This window comes from Diabrotica undecimpunctata, chromosome 3, assembly GCF_040954645.1.
Source record: "Diabrotica undecimpunctata isolate CICGRU chromosome 3, icDiaUnde3, whole genome shotgun sequence".
NCBI classification, from domain to species: Eukaryota; Metazoa; Arthropoda; class Insecta; order Coleoptera; family Chrysomelidae; genus Diabrotica; species Diabrotica undecimpunctata.
This window is the reverse complement of record NC_092805.1, coordinates 80240303-80258122: the sequence shown is the minus strand read 5'-3', so window position 1 is coordinate 80258122 and position 17820 is coordinate 80240303. Positions and strand designations below refer to the sequence as shown.

The following is a 17820-nucleotide window of genomic DNA, read 5'->3' as shown; positions in this document are numbered from 1 at the left end:
AGCTTTTCGTAACGGTTATTCTGTCGTATCTCGCTTGATTTCTTTGACATGGATAGTCACCAGCCTCTCTACACCCAGCTGCAGGGCGGTCATACTCTTATTTTTGTCCGTTAAAGCAGCCTTAATTTGTTTCAAAACACCCTGGTCTTTATCCATGGTGATGAGCAGTATTCCATCCTTTGTACTCCTAAGCGTACAGATAGCGTGTGTGGCCCCCACCGCTTTCACAAAAGTCTTGACTGTGACGAGCAGATCTTAATATCCTGTATCCTTTCTAGACACAATCATGCCGTGTGTAGGTCGACTAATAGATGTAGTAGTGGTGTAAATGTACACTATTGTGTTTGTATGTTAGAAAAGGCATTCACACATCTTTCTCAGGTCTTGGACTGAGAGGACGCTCACATGATGGAGCGCAAATTTGCCAGCATTACTTATCTCATCCTTAATTTAGACCAGCCTGTCCCAGAGTGTTTGTCTACCGGCAGCGACCTTTATCTTAATTACTTTAACCAAGTCCACTAAGGCCTTAGACCGGAAGGAAGTCCTACTTTCGAGGATATTAAAATCCTCGTCCAGTTGCTCTAATTCTGGGTACCTATCTGTATATAAACGTTGAATACTCCTCTTCATATGGATCGGAGGGCTCAACCAGAACCACCTTAGTGAATGTATCTGGGACATTGACAGTGTTTCCGACTACAACTGTGGACCTCTTGAAAAAGCCCCTGGAAAAAGACTTTATCCCCGGTCAATGCAAACGACCAGTCTGCGTCAAAATCTCAGAGGTAAGGGGTTTACTTGCAGTAATCTCCCCAGGCAGGCTTGGATCTCTCTGTATTATTTTATTAGCCAATTGACACGTCGTGTCAACCACGCATGGTCCAGTCTATACGTATGTATCAATAAGCATCCTTTCTGTCGCTTCGAAGCTGTAATTTTCTAACCACTTTCTAATGGACTCCTTTTTAAAGGTTGCTACAGAGCACATCTTTTACTTTATTGGTGGTATAAGGCACCTCAACAATTAGTTTGAAGAGGTCCTCGGTCCATTTTTCCTGCATCTTTATGCTTTCGGTTGGGGACAGGTATTCCTAACTCTTCTTTTTTTGTATACTTTGGAGTCTAAGTTCCGCGAGCTAAGAATCTATACCGGTTATAAGACAAATATACCTTAATATATTTTAAACTAAATACATGACGAATATAAAACCCTATGAGTGTGTTTAATTATTCACCAATATGTGTTCGAAAACTAAAGACAATGGCCAAAGTTCGTTTAATAAAGGTGAAACGGCATTAACAAAACCTACGAAGACACAATCTTTATAAATTTTATTAGGTTTATCAGTAATAAGTAAATTTTTTTTTGTGTATAGAGATTCTGACAAACTAGTTTTTATTAAAACAATCATATTAGTATTGGACATCTGGCATTATTATGTTTTTGGCATGGCAGTAAATTAAAAACATCTTGCTAATAATTAATTTTAATTTGTTAAAATAATTAACAATCCATCTTACATTGTTTCTCTGATAAAAACAACAAATTAAAAAAATGTCTATTATCACCAGTAACAACTTGATGTTACACAACTAAGATCAATCTTCCTCTGGTGGTCCAGAGATATCATTATACAATTTCTTGTTACACCACAGTCTAATAGATATATAATAGACAATTTCAGCTGCAGTTAAAAGAGAGAAACCCGTAAAAAGTCCTAAAAGTCCTCCGAAGTTTGAAATAAAGTCGAACATTCCATATAGCTCATTTTTCTCGGATGGCAGGAACTGGTCTGAGCTGAAAAAGATCTTCAACGAGGAATAGTGCCTAAAAACCACATCGTAAATTTAATAAAACAATACGAAAATCCCCATTTAATAGCTAATTGATCTCATAAACTTCAACAAATTACATTTTTTCACTACGTACACGAAAAGCACCGTTAAGGATTCAAACATATCCAAAAATATAATTCTGCAGAAGAAAAAATTGTTTGCTAAAGTTTATTAAAATTTAAAATTGAAAATAAGTAAATAAAGTCTATTTCATGAATATACGACTGTTTTCATTAAAAAAAAAAACAGTCTTATATTCATGGAATAGACCGTACTTTATTTTTATTAAAACTAAACAGGTTTCATTAAATAATTATCTTATTTAGAAATCAGTAAAACTAAAACACTATAAAATTATTAAACGCAAATTAAAACTAAATCTTAAATTTCAAAAAATAACCTATAACCTAGTCCCCTAAAGTAGTAGATATATTTTACTGAACTGGTTTTTTACGGTTAGACGTGGAAAGTTACTCTAAGTACACCTTATTTTTGACTTTCTTTCCATATTTTGGTTGAAAAATCTTACTTATTAGGTATATTTGACTCCGTTTTACGTCTTTCGATTTTTGATCTCAGCCTTCTTCCTCTATGCCTCGGACTCCCAAATCTTCGTCTATTCAGCTTCTCTAACTTTACCATAGTCTTCCGCCTTTTCTTCTTTCATCTGGTTTTCATTCTATAATTTATTTGAGAAGTAGAGTATACGACATTATTCGCACATGGGCTTTAACGTTTTTTTGTTGTACGGACATATGTTTTTGCTCTAAGTAGATAGTGATCTCAGTTACATGTCGATCCTCTAAGCATCGTATAACTTTAAATTTTAAATTTGAGATGTTTTTGCTATCATATATGATCGCAATCGATAATTTTCCACGTATATATTTATGTACATATATTTATTGTGCATTTATTATGCGTTTCTTTATGTTGGAAGTATCAATTCAACGCGTTTAAATTGTTTTGGATCAATATTAATATGTCTGTCTCCGTTTTTGTCGGTTGCCTCTTTACCACAACATATACTTCATAACTTAGTACTTCATAACTCTTTGGGAACACCTGGTAAAAAAATGGTACTATTGTCCCAGATTTTCTGAGCCTTGTGGCTTTTTATTGGTTTTCGTTGTTATTATTAGATTCATTTTCTGTTCTTTAAGAGTAACTTTAGGTACGTTCATTTATCTTTTTGAATATCCTGTACGTTCCATCTAAGTATAACTACGTTCATTTATCTTTTTGAATATCCTGTACGTTCCATCTAAGTATAACTATTATTCGTTTTCTTTGCATAATTTTTGCATTTATGCATATTATGAAGGAAAATCAACAGAATCAGCACTAGACGAAGTAGTTCAGAAAATCAGTTACTTTATTAATAATGTAAGGATTGTATAAACCGCCTTTCTAGATATATAAGTCGCATTTACTAATACACTACCCAATTCTCTTTATGATACAGCAGCACTAAAAGAAATATCCGCTACTGCATGCGACTAGATCAAAGCAATGCTAGAGAATATGCTGGTTCTAACAGACCGGCAAGGAGAGGAGATTTTGGCCAAATCAGCTCAAGAGTGCCCACAGGGGGAAGTGCTTTCTCTCCAATTGTAGTCACTCCTAGTGGATGGCTCGATTTCGCTCTCTGACATAAAGGGGGTAAAAGTGCAGGCCTATGCAGATGATATAGTACTTATGGTAAGAGGAAAGTAAAGTTGTGTTCTATCAAGCATACTCCAAAGAAAATTAAATATAATTACGAAATAGTGAGACAGAGAAAAAATCTCTGGCCATCCTAGTAAAATAGTAGTAGTCAATTTCACAAGAAGACGGAACTTAGAAAACATCTAGATGCACTGGAGAAACTGTCAAAAAGGCGAATGATGTCAAATATCTAGTAGTAATACTAGCAGAAAACTAGCAGTTATACTAAATAAGTGACTTACATGGAACGTATTTAAAAAGAATAACCAACAAAGCAAAGCTTTTCCTTTCGACATGTCGAAGGATATGTGGAAAACATGGGGTATGAAAACAAAACTAATGATCCTCTATATGACTGTAGTCAGACCTATGATTACCTATAGCGTCTATAGTATGATGAACTAAATGTCAACAAAAGACCATCAGAGAGAAGCTGAATAAGAATTAACGACAAGCTTGCTTAATAATACTTTGAGAACGCCACATCCTGTAATTCGATAATTGATTCGATTCGATAATTCGATATTCGATTTGATTCGATAATCGACTCCATTTAATCGGTTCGATTTCAATTTGATTCAATAATCGATAATTGATCCAATAATCGATTCGATAATTGATTCGATAATCAATTCGACAACCGATTCGATAATCGATTCGAAAATAGATTCGATTCTATAATCAATTCGATTCGATAATCGATTCGATAATCAATCCTATATGATAATCGATTCGATCATTAATTCGATTCGATTTGATTAGAGAATAGAATCGATTTGATTCATTAATCGATTCGATTCGAGAATAGATTCTTTTCGATAATCTTTTTTTTTTTTTTTTTATTAATTTAATTTAATATAATAATATGTAATTTTTGTTATTAACACCTATCACAAATGACCAATTATCAGTTATTTTCTGACCTAACATAATAACAGCAAATGCTTAAATCTAAGGCTTACCCTATGGCTTACTCTTATTTTATCTATTAACTAATACACTACAACTAACATGCAATAATTTCACAGCACTATACTCTGCTTTTTACACTAAACTGTTACACATTTACACTAGCTCAAATGGTTTTGTCCTTATGAGTCTTCTCTTTAGTTCAGTGTTGTCAAGAAGCTGGATTGCCTAGACATTCACATGACTATGCAGCCTCTGCTCGTGACTTGCTGCTGTTCTCTTGATTATTTCGATCACAGTTCTCATACCCAGGACCTGGTGGAGGTTGCTGTTACGGATATACCAAGGAGCATCAACAATTTTTCTCAGTACTTTGTTTTGAAATCTCTGGATAATATGTATATTACTAGCTTTGGTACAGCCCCAGAGTTGGCACCCATACTGGCCTCAGTACTTGCTTGTAGATGGATAATTTATTATGAATTGATAATGTTGAATTTTTTCCAATCAGTCAATACAATTTCTTATATCTAATATCAAGCTCCCCTCTTTTCTTTTTGACATGGACTTTCCAGCGCAGCTTCGCGTCTAGGGTGATGCCCAAGTATTTTGCTGATGTTACATAAGGAATTCGGGTATCATTTATTCTAACTGGTAAATTTTCAATTTTTTTTTATTTGTAAAGTTAACGTGTGCAGATTTAGTCTCATTTAATTTTATTCGCCATTTTCTGGTCTAGTTATGTATTTTATTTACTGATAGTTGCAGCTTATCAGTCGCTTCTTCACTAGTGTCTCCTATCGCCAGTATGGCTGTATCATCCGCGAAGGTGGCAATAGTATTTTGTTCTAGCTCTGGAATGTCACACGTATACAATAGGTACAGGACCGGACCTAAGACACTCCCTTGTGGCACGCCAGCTTTGATCTCCCTTAAGTCGGTGTAAACTTCTTCTTGTTTTACTCTGAAATATCTATTCGCAATGTATAATTTCAAGATTTCTGAATACTGTTTAGGCATGAACGTTCTTAGTTTATAGTTTAAACCGTCATGCCAGACTTTATCAAACGCCTGTGCTACATCCAAGAAGATTGTAGAGCAGACTTTATTTTCTTCTAATGTTTTTTCTATTATATTCGTTATTCTGTGAACTTGATCTATAGTGGAATGTTGATTTCTGAAACCAAATTGATGATTTGGTATAAGATTTTTTCTTTCTATTATTAGTTTTATTCTTTTCAATAGAAGTTTTTCAAATAGTTTTGACATCACCGGAAGGAGTGATATTGGTCGATAGGATGTCACTTTATTAGGAGATTTACCTGGTTTGGCGATCATAATTACTTCGGCTACTTTCCAGAGTCTGGGAACATATCTCAATCTAAAAGCAGCATTTATTAAGTGTGTCAGCTTAACTATGGCTTTTCTTGGTAGATTTTTTAATAATTCGCCTGTTATGAGATCATATCCTGGAGCTTTCTTAGGATTTATATTCTCATCATAACATCATAAGTGATGTTAACGTTATTCTTTCTTCAGTTTGGAATGGTTCTTCCCATCTCAGTTCTTCACCATCATTGTGGTTGGGTTTGAACGTGCTTTCTAAATGATCTGCAAATCGTTCTTCTTTCTGTTCGTTACTTCTAGCCCAGTTGCCGTTTTTCAACTTGATAGGATAATTAATTCGATTCGATTTGATTAGAGAATAGAATCGATTTGATTCAATAATCGATTCGATTCGAGAATTGATTCTTTTCGATAATCGATTCGATAATTGATGATTGGATTTGAGAATCAAGTAGATTTGATTAGAGAATCGATTTAATTTGACTGGATAATTGATTCGATTCGACAATCGATTCAATAATCAATTCGATTCTATAATCGATTCGATAATAATAGATTCGATTTGATTTGATTCTAGAACCGATTCGATTTGATTTGATAATCGATTCGATAATCAATTTCTTAATCGATTTAATAATCGATTTGATAATTGGTTCGATGTTTGACTCGATTCGATTCGATAATCGATTCGATTCGACTTGATAATCGATCTTATTCGATAATCGATTCGAATCGATATTTTATTCGATTCGATTCTATTCGATTCGATACGATTAGATTGTATTTTATTTTATATTATTTTATAAAATACATAAAAATAAACTTATTTTAAATTTAAATTGTGGTGTATTCCCATCAAAAATAGTAAATTTTATTTTATTTAATTTTACTTTATTTTTTATTTATTTTATTAATAAACACGCATGGCACTGCCTTTACTACTACATGAAGTGCGTGGTCGCGCGATGTGTCGTTAGTTTTATTTTTTTAATACCTCAGGGTGATTCATCGCTCTGTCCTTAGCGTGCGATAAGAAAGCTATGCTTCAAAAAATAAGACCTAAACATAACATAATGTTAAAAAAACAGTATGCTGTCTGTTTGGAAATTAATGAAGAAACCGAGGAAGTACTTGGATCTAAAGTGTTATAATTGTGCTGCTTCATTAGGTAAGTTCTTTTCTAAACAGATATTTTTCTTCTTCAGAACATTCTTCAAACCTAATAATTTCTGATCGGAGACAAACAACAGCTAAGCTAAAGACTATGAAAAATTATTTTAGTCCATTTTAATTCTGATAATAAATTAAGTAACCACTTAGCGCAGTTTCTTATCGACGTAATCTAATAAATATTGTATTGGTGGTTTTAATCGTTGTACTTTTACACAATGGTACTAAACAATACTTATAGTATTCACTTTTATTTTCCATAGTAAACACACATACAATTCAATACTATATCTTCAAAAACTGTATCAAACACTAGTATAAACAAAATGGATAATAAGACATCATAGAAACATACTTTATGACGTCACAAATGTTCGCGCGCTTTCTCGTTCGTTTGAAATGATTTAAATACACATTTTAAATTTACATTGCTGTTATTATGAGTTTTTAAAGCGTGAAATTTCGGAAATCTTATTTTAAAGCAAAACTGAACATTATCATATAATAAAACAAAAATGTGCAAGTTCCCTATTTTTCTTATATGAACCATGAAGAAAATGGACTTATGAGGATTACTTACTAATGGAGGACAAACCTTATGGAAACCACTAAAATGAAATGCTAAAATCGTCTTCAAAGACAAGTTTGTCATAAAAGAAAGCGATCAATCAATTTACAATAGAAATCAACAATAATACTAAATCAGGATTTAATTACAAAAGTATGATAAATAAAAAACTGGATGTGAAACACAAAAAGCAAATCAATCATTTTACCACAGGCCGCGATCACAAAATGGTAAAAAATAGAAATCAACAATAATATTTCATTAAAAATTACTTCTAAATTGATTATCAATAAAAAAACTAGATGTAAAAAACAAAAAGCAAATATTGTTAAAAAGCAAAGGGAGAAGCAAATAAAAACAAATAGTTGATAATATTGTGTATGAGTGCTTAAAAAGGGATTAAAATTAATCACATTAATAAACTTTCAACATCAATCTACCTAAACTAAAAAAAAAACTGATGACCAATACCTATATTCAAATATTTCCGACAAATTATAAAAATTAATGATACATTACTTATATTTGCTATGAGTAAAAGACTTTTTATCAAACGAAATCACCAGCTTGTACCTATAAACCTGATTTAGATTTTTCAGTGTGTTTTTGACTATTGTCGTTGTATGATCATTTCGGTAGTATTCAACAGTTCGTGCCGGTAATTTTTTTGATAGTTTTTATGTTGACAGTGGAAATTATAAGTTATTTAAGAACATTTCTCTAATAATAATAGCTTAAACGCGATAAAAGTATTCCGTAAATTAAAAAATTTATAAAAGTGTACGTTTTTTGTAGTCATTTAATTTTTTTTTATTATATGATAATTATAAAGTATTTATTTTATTGCTTATAAATTTAAAGAATTGGTGTGTGGTATTTATCGAAGACGAAGATAATGATTTATCGCAAAGCTATGCATAGGTCTTCTCTCTGTACGAAGTTCCATGGACATGGTCTGTAGCTGTGTTGAAGTTTGGACAATAATTCTTCAGGCGAGTTGGTAAATATTTAGCAATTTAAATGTATGGAATGATTTTATAGCAGACTAGCTTTTATATTAAAGCATTTAACTAATTTTGTATCATTCGTCTATAGTCACATTCTTACACATTTAGTTTTCTATATTAGCTAGTTTTAAGTTAAGCCTTTAAGTAATTTTACGAAAAAATGTAGATAAAAGCTATACTTGCAATTAGGTCCTTAGTATGTTTTTAGTTATTTTTTGTAATATTTTTAATTATATACATATTAATAAAGCATAGTTACTTTTTTGTTCTTGAATGTATGTTTGCTGCGTCTTCACTTTAATTTTTGTTCTAAAACGTACATTATTGAATGCCCACAGAGTAAAATTAATATTATTCCGTTTCTTTTTGCAGTACAAATGGTACAATGTCGCTGGTGAGTAAGGGAATGAGTCATGGGTTTTATATTACTAACAGACTATTTGTATTATACTTGAAAAATATTTCTTTTAAACACTATTGTATATTAAGGTATGCTCCATCTGGTACTTAGCCAATATTAGCCGACAAAAAGTTGTATCTGAATAATAATTATAGTATGCATCCTTTGATGCTTACATCCAGAAGATTCAGGTGCTGCAACTTTCGCGCATTACCTATGTTGGTTTCTGCTTTGAAATTTCGTTTTTACCGATAAAAACCGAACGGGGTGCATATACATGTAGAGTTCAGTTCACGACTGGCACTCTGTTTCAACCAAACGCTCTACACATGTGTTCGAAAAGTCTTCCGTAGGTAGAAAGTTTCCGTAGGTTAGAAGAGTAGTTCTAGAATGTTTAACTAAGATACATAATATATAATACTAAAGATTAATATTTAATCATTTTCGAGGTGTGTGTTTCTTCTTGATATTATTTTAGCTGCTTCTTTTGAATATTGTCTTTTTTTAACAAATTACATCTTCTTTTGTTTTACGTTTCTGCATGGCAACGTCACATTTTTTAATACACTACTTCCTTCCATATTTTCTACTATACCATATAACTACTTCATTCATTGTGATATAATTAAACATACAATAGTTTTTAGCATTTGAAAGTATTTGTATAACAAACTCTTTTTATATAAAACTCAGGATACAAAAAAGTTTTAGGATTTAATTGTCAAATCAATTTTTTGTTCCTGGTAGGAGAGGAAGATCACAGAAGACCTTGTGGGAAAAAAGTTAAACACGACATTTCTGTGAAGGGGATTAAAATTTGTATGGTTCAAGATAGAAGCCTACCTCAATAGAGATGAAGACAAAAATAAAGGCAATAATGTAAACTTTAGTTATGTGCTTTAATTATGTCATCTTCTACAATATTTTTTATTATTGTATCACAGGATCCCTTTACTTCCCCACTTTCTCCTGTTATCACCACTTATTTTCATTTGCATCGCAGTTATTAATGCCAATAAACTGATCTTAATATGTTTTCTTCCCATAGCTCTCATCTTGTAATTCTCAGACTATTAAAGAACTTGTTTAAGTTAAGTAAAGTAATAAAAAGTTTTAGATTTTTATTGCATGTGAAGCATTCACCGCCACTGTATCTAAAATCTGGCCAGTTACTTTTCATAATTATAGAAGACCTCATGTTCTATATGTATTGATGAAGTATTGATAAAAAATCTGTTAACATTAAGGACTCCTAGGAGTCCCATCCGGTATTGTTACCAGTTTTCTCAATTATTTTTTACTTCTTGCTATCCTATGTGTTTTGGTCCATGTTCATTATCAGTTGGCGCTACAGCCTTTCGTGAGCCCTAGCCATTTTCAAAACATTCTTCCACTCTTTCCTTTCTAGCGGCTGTCTTCTCCATCCCCTCACTTCAATCTCCCTTAAATCGTGCTGCACATCGTCCAGATACCTGAGTTTAGGTCGTCACCTTCTTCTTCCGACCGGCCTATTAAGCATGGTTGTTTTTAAAAGCATCACTTTCATCCATCCGCAAAACGCGGTGGTATCTTAGGTGATTTATTTTGATGGTTTTCACGATATCAGCATCAGCAAAGAGTCTATTAAGTTCGAAATTATATTGCCTTCTTCACAGATCCTGTTCGCTAACTCGAGCACTGGGCGTATTACTGTTTTATAAAGTCTGCACTTTGTTGCTCTTGACATATTTCTCGCTTTGAATTAGGGGCCTAGGCCAAAATAACAGCGGTTAGCATATTCTTTTTCTTATTTCTTTGGATGTGTTGTTTTTGCAGTCAATCAGTGACCCTAAGTAGCAGAACTCTTCCACTGTTTCTATGGTTATTGTCATTACTTTATGTTATATTCTTTAAATCCTTTTTTATTATTCATATACATGTATGTATGTGTGTATGAATCTACTTTTTCTTCTGTTTCCGAAATCTCTTACGTAGAACCTGTCTAGCAATAACTGTTGGTATTATTACTAAAACAAATGCATCGCAATTTAAATTTCTTAATTGGAATTTTTATATATTAATTTTTGTATACTTCATTTATAAACCTGAATTATGGATTAGGTATGTTGACGACATCTTTATTATCTGGACAAATGGACAAGATAAACTAAACACATTTCTGCAACACATCAACAATATCCACTCCAAAATATAGTTTACCACGGGACGGGAGGAGAACCAACAACTTATATTCTTTTGCCGATCACCAGCTACGCTTTAATAACATAATCCATAAAAAATCCGATTCGAAGCGTAACATTTAATGGCATTTGAGATGTGGGTCCACCGTAAAATGTTGTGCATACCTTTAACCACCCACGTATTTCACAAATAATTCAGTACTAGAAGAATTTAACATAAACACTAGACTCACCACAACTACCGAACAAAATATACAAAGATATTTTGAATATGTGACTAGAAAAAGAGAAGACATGGAACGAATGATAATTGACGGCAATGTAGCAAGCAAAAGATACAGAGGATGATCTCCACCATGATGCTCGAACCAAATAAAGGACATGACTGGTTACTTATTCTCCGAAGCACAACAATATGTACAGGATAGCAAGGGTCAAATGAATTATTTATTGTCACTACTTCCTTATGAAGAAGAAAAGATAGAGACGGAATAAAGATGAAGAAGCACAGGATCAAGGAATTATAATGTTGCAGTTGTCACCTCATCATTGCGAATTTACCCCCATTGATCTGATTTGGGCTGAATTAAAGAGATGTTATTATACCATATTTAAACTTGAACCTATCCAAAAAACTGGAAGATATGTCCTACGAGAGGAATAAAAATTCTGAAAACTCGATTAAATAATCGAAGAAAAAATAAAGCAAATTATAATATCTTTGGAAAATAACAAAAGTAATGATGTTGATGATGATGATCTAACCCGAAGAAAACGATATATTTATTTAGGTGTATAATAAACGTACGTGCTTGAGTATAAATCTTTGTTTAAATGACCAGTGTTTAATTTAATCTTTTTGAAGTCCATGAAGACTAGATTTAACGGTCTTAAATATTCTTCTGGTAATATTCTTCTTCTTAAAGGCCATTTCCGCGACGGAGGTCGGCAATCATTACAGCTATTTGGACTTTAGAGACAACTTTTTTATGTATCATCCGCATATCTATTTTTAGGATCTCTTTCGAGTAGGCATTAAAAATAATTGGCGACGTACGCATCCCTTTCACCTCATGTCTAATTTCAATTTCCTCTGACAGCTATTCGTTAACACATATTTTTGCTCGCAGTATAAATTCGATATGATGCTGAGGTATTGTAGTCTATTTTATTAATTTGATTTCAGGACATTCAATTATTGTCCATGTCGTACTTTATTCAATGCTTTACTATAGTCAATGTATATATATCTTGATTGACGTTCAGGCACCTTTGTATTGGTATAATAAGTGAAAAAAGAGCTTTACACGTTCCTAGGCCTTTTCAAAACCCAAATTTTGTATCAATAATGTCTATGTCCAGTTTATAATATATTAGGTTATCGACGACTTTTAGTAGTAACTTCAGCACATGACACATCAAGGTAATGGTACGATAACCACCGCATTACTTTGGGTAATACGCCTGAGCTATAAATTTGGTTCAAGAGTGTTACTAAAACAACAATGTGCTGGTCATTCATGATAGCTAGTATTTCGACAGAAAGCATGTCAGATCCAGGTCTTTTCCCGCTCTTCATTGTTTTTAATGCGTATAATATTTTTTTGTAATATCTGGACCTATTTCTTCTGAAGTAAGTTCTATGTGTTCCAGGTCCCCTCTTTCATTATTGAACAGTTCGTCGATATATTTTGCCTAGCGTTGTAGTTTCGCATCAGTCTGTGTTATAGTAATCCCGTGTCTATCTAGAAGTGCATTGGTAAGATTTTGTTTTCTTAGTCCTCTCCTTTTTAGGCATTATATTATAACGGTGTATTATATTCAGTCAAATAATAATTATTATCTTAATAGTCAATAAGTAGTCATATATACCAAATTCTTTTTCTAATTGCACCATGTTCGACTATTTTATGATTTCCAAGTTGTAAATATGTTTCATATAGATTAACACTACTATTGCACTGTTTCACGCTCCAGGTATGCTCTATTTTTAAAGACAAGATATTTGGTACACTTAATTCTAGAAGTATTAATTTTCCACCTCCTTTATCTATAGTGATTTATAGAATTTTTTTCGACCCTGCGTTTAAAATTTTTGTTTATCTGTAACTTTTTTTGGTTCACCTATATTTTCTGTGTACATTCCTATATAAAATTATTAAGTTATATTTTTTTAATTATCTTGGCTGTCTTTTGTTCATCCATATTGATTTTTCAGAGCAATTATTTGACATATTTTGTTTGATTTTTTATTAATCTCATTTATTGTTGTATCTTTTTCTACAATTCTTTCTACTAGATTTTCATTGTAAATGTGTAATCCTTATTAGTGTTCTCTCTGTTTTTTTTTATATTACTGCGTGCGTGGTCCTACTTTCTTTGATGTTTCTACCAACACAGTTATTAAAAAAAAGCTTAGTTAATAAAAGATAACTGTCGTTAACATTAAACGTTTCTCGAATGCCTACGAAAGTTTCACCAATGCCGCAGTCAAAAATTTTCACTCTGATTGCCAATGTTCTCTGACAGCTGTAAAAAATATTTTAGGAAAAAAAAATTATAACCATATATAAATTATTATACTTACACTTTATGTATATAAGTTTCATTGTATTCCATTAATTCTCTCAGCTTTTTATGAGCACGGAAAAGCTCTTTCCATTTCCAAGGATATCTGGATGTATTAGCTTGATATTTGAGTTGATTACAAAGTGGAAGACAATTGCAACTGGATTCTTTGCCTTTTCCGAGAAGGGCGTCTATTTCGACTAGTTTGATTTCACCTAGAAAATAGTTAAAATATACAATTAGCTAAACTTAAATGTAACTACTAATAGTTAAAATTAATCGGTAAGTTTTAATCTAGAACAATAGTTAGAAATACATATTAATGTGATATTAAAAGTCAGAGATGCGCCAAGCAATTAATTAGTTAATTAATTAATTAATTAAACTTATTTAAATGATTCAATTATGATTTTATCACACTATTTAATTCTCTTATCTCAGGGTTATATTCGTGCTTCAATATCTATGCTTTACATATGATAGGTAAGGTCTGAGGAATACCGGAATAATAAACATATATGATACAAAATTATATATTGAAATAAAATTCACACTCAAATATCTTAAACAAAAAATATCTCATACAATGATTATCAAAATTTTGTTCTACGTACGTGAACCTTCAAAAATTAATGTTATATACTATATAAATTAAAATTTCAAATCAAAATTATTGTTCTATATCTCCTGATAAATATTTCTATCTTTTCTGAAGCTATTAAAAAAAACTTTGTTGATAACGAAAAAACTGACAAATGGTAAAAAAAACTATCTCTCTGAAGATGAGTTGTCCAAATCCTTGTTCCTGGTAGCCTACACTATCTATTCTTCGCAGTTCCCTAGGTAATCCGCAATCTTACAATAAATTATTGCGAGCCTTTCGTCTTCAATGATCTCCTTCAGATGCACGTATCGTTCAAAAGACGCTAGCCTCTTCTCCTCTCGATAAACTGAATCTCTCGTTCCGGCCTGAACAGTGACTCTTGGAATATATAAGTAGAAAAGTATGACTTACAATATTTTACTGGATCAGCTTCCGTCAGGATACACTTAGTCCACGAAAACTCACAAACATTCACTTCTAATGCTTACTATCACTTGGGAACCGCCAAAGAAACACGACTGTTCGCCTTGCACCCTTGGAAAAACAACTGATTATCTTTTCTCCCTCAAAAATCTAGCTAAACTCTCATCCGTACATAGCTATCCCACCTTTTTTTATCTCCTCCAATCACAGTTCGTCATACGTATATCCATAAACCATTTAGATAACACACAAACAATTTTACCTACAATTATAAATTCGCCGTATCCGCGTACAAGTCTATTTGGAAAATCCACTCTCCCATTGTTCCATTTCACTTAAGCTCCCTCACGTCACTCGAATATATTTTACAAAGAAAATAATTTATGCATATCTTAAATTTTGTTTACTACAGGTAATCCAAAGATAATGGACTTTCATTTCTTTGAAATATCTTTTATAGTTTATCAGTTGAAATATTTTGAATTATTATATTTTATAATATGAAATATATTAAGAGCAAACCAATATTATTTTTAATTTTACATAGCATAACAATATATACGGTTGCCTTCCATTTTATGCACATATTTTATTATTGTAACGAAATAGCCCATCTCCGATACGTCATAATTCTTAGAAGGAAACACAAGAATTGACATTTCAATACCGCCCGTCTTGATGGTTCTTTCGATGAGACGAATTAGAGGTGGGACAACGCCAGAATATTCTAGAACATAGTAACTTTGTTATATATATATATATATATATATATATATATATATATATATATATATATATATATATATATATATATATATATATATATAATTAATATTTCTTGGGTTTAGGTTCAATAAGTAATAATAAATTTGGAACTAGATGTTATAGTGCTATTGAAATCAACGTTTCGGCAGGTATTCCTTGAGTTTATCAAGATTTTAATATGTACAATATTGAGTCCAAAAAGTTATTCTAAAATATATAAAAAAACTTAATAAAACATAAAGCGAAACATTGACATTATAGATGTCAGATAGAGTAAAAATTGATATCTGATAGAGTAAAAATTGATATCTGATATCTCATGGATTACTGTCATTAATATATTATATTTATTTTTACATAAGCGTATGGTTGGTGTTTTCGAAAAAGGTAAAGTGGAGATATGTTTTACCAAGAGTTTTTAATGGTGTTATATTTATTAATACGAATTGATTACTTGTATTATATAAACATTATTTAGAAGTGGCTAATTAGAATTATTTATGGGGAAAATTTAAGATATTCTAGCGAGCTGTTATATAATGAAAGCCAATTTTTAACTTAATGTAAAATATTCTGTTACAAAGCCCTTATACATATAGGTACATGAAAAAAAGGTAATATTTTAAACTTTAACAATCGTGACCATCAAAATAGATATTCAGGAAATATTAAAATTTAACCTAAATGTAATAAATCCATACTCCAGAGATATGTTGGTTGCATAGATCCCAAATTATATAATTGTCTGCCATAGAATTTAAAACAAATTAAAAATTATAAAAAAACAGATATAATAAATATAAAATTAAATAGTGGATTAAAAACAAAACACTACAATTCTATAAAGAACTGATTAAAGAACAATAATAATAAATAATAAATATCTAAATATACTTTAATTACCAAATACAACATTTTATGAATTTATTGCAGTTAATATCATACTCACATTTGTGTCACATGCTAGATTAAAATTAAAATTAATGTATTTTTGTAAGTACGCATATGTAACGTACTATTTATATTTATACAATTTTTAACTATTTCTTTATAAAAGAAAAATATATATTTTTCAGCCTCACGCACAAGGGGTACTACTTTTATAGCAGCTCTACTTCACTGAGTTTTTATATTTATTTAGTATTTAGTATGCTAAATTTTCTTGTAATCTATATTTTTGTTTCTTGTTATCTATATTATATCGTAAGCTCCCTAAATAAACTTTATTATTATTATTATCCAGATATAGCCATACCTCTTATACCCCCTCTAAGGGGAAACTTTATTTATCCCAGATACCTACGGTATCAAAAGGATTAAGCTCTGGTGGGACTCTTTCCGTGTTATCGAGCCCTAGGTGATTTGGTACGTCGGAGTATCTCCCAAAAATTTTCTTACGCATCTAGATGTTGAGAGTAGTACTAATTTTTGCATGGTCTTATTGAGATGTTAATTAAAATCCAGTTGTTTTATGTTCTCTAAGAGGCTCTTCGGAATAACTCCAGTAGTAGAGAGAATAATAGGTATCGTCTGAATACTTTCTCCATTGTGTTGTGTTTTTATTTATATTTCCAGATCTCTGTAGTTGGCCATTTTTTCGTTGTATTTAACATGCAAGTTTGTTAAGTTATTAGGTATCGCCACATCTATTAGTGTTGTTTGCCTAGTAAGTTTATTACCTAGTATGAGATCCGGTCTATTATGTGAGGTTGGTCTGTGAGCACAGTGCGATCCCAGTAAAGTTTACAGTTGTCGTTTTCAAGCATTCTGTCAAGGACTTATTAATAATAAGGGTAATGGTGGGTCTGGAGAAGTCCCAGTTTTGTAGCTAGTTCTTGGCGAAAAATCTTTCTGACTGAGTCATGGCGTTTTTTGTAATCAGTTCCGACAAACATCTGGCAGTCCCCCGTAAGATGTAGGATGGTTTCTTAGGCTTGATGCCCATATCGGCATTTGTCGTGTTAAACCTAAGGGCATTTAACAATATATTTCAGGTAAATTTTAGTTAGAATAACTTGCTCCTGAATAGCAAGTAGGAAAACCTCTGTCTCGAGAAACATATTTTCTGATGTCAACCAATAGTTCCACGATGTATTGTCGACATATTCTTGGCTGACCTTATTGAGATGTCACCCATGCAGAGGTTTATACTTCCAGGTGCGCATTTTTTCTTGCTTAGTCAGGTGGTATGCGCATTTCTTTTTCCCTCAGTTTAAGTGGTGTTGTGTTATCTACTGCGCGATTAAATCTTAATTGCTCGATGTAAAGTAGATGTCTCAGCTTGCGCCTGAAAATAGGTTCTTAAATTAACAACCGGTTTATCCAGTTGCTCC

The 17820-nt window shown here is 31.8% G+C and overlaps 1 protein-coding gene across 2 annotated transcripts in view; it reads right to left on the bottom strand.

The window, feature by feature from the left end:
• Nucleotides 1–1474: 1474 nt before the first annotated feature.
• LOC140436947 (pickpocket protein 28-like) overlaps nucleotides 1475–17820 on the bottom strand; it is a 313241-nt gene continuing 296895 nt past the window's right edge. For both annotated transcript variants that reach the window (XM_072526128.1, XM_072526129.1), the window contains 2 exons: nucleotides 13715–13910; nucleotides 1475–1831 (listed from right to left, as the gene is read on the bottom strand). In XM_072526128.1, the coding sequence (XP_072382229.1) occupies nucleotides 1603–1831; nucleotides 13715–13910 (425 nt within the window). In that variant the 3' untranslated portion in view covers nucleotides 1475–1602. The remainder of the gene's footprint in view (nucleotides 1832–13714; nucleotides 13911–17820) is intronic.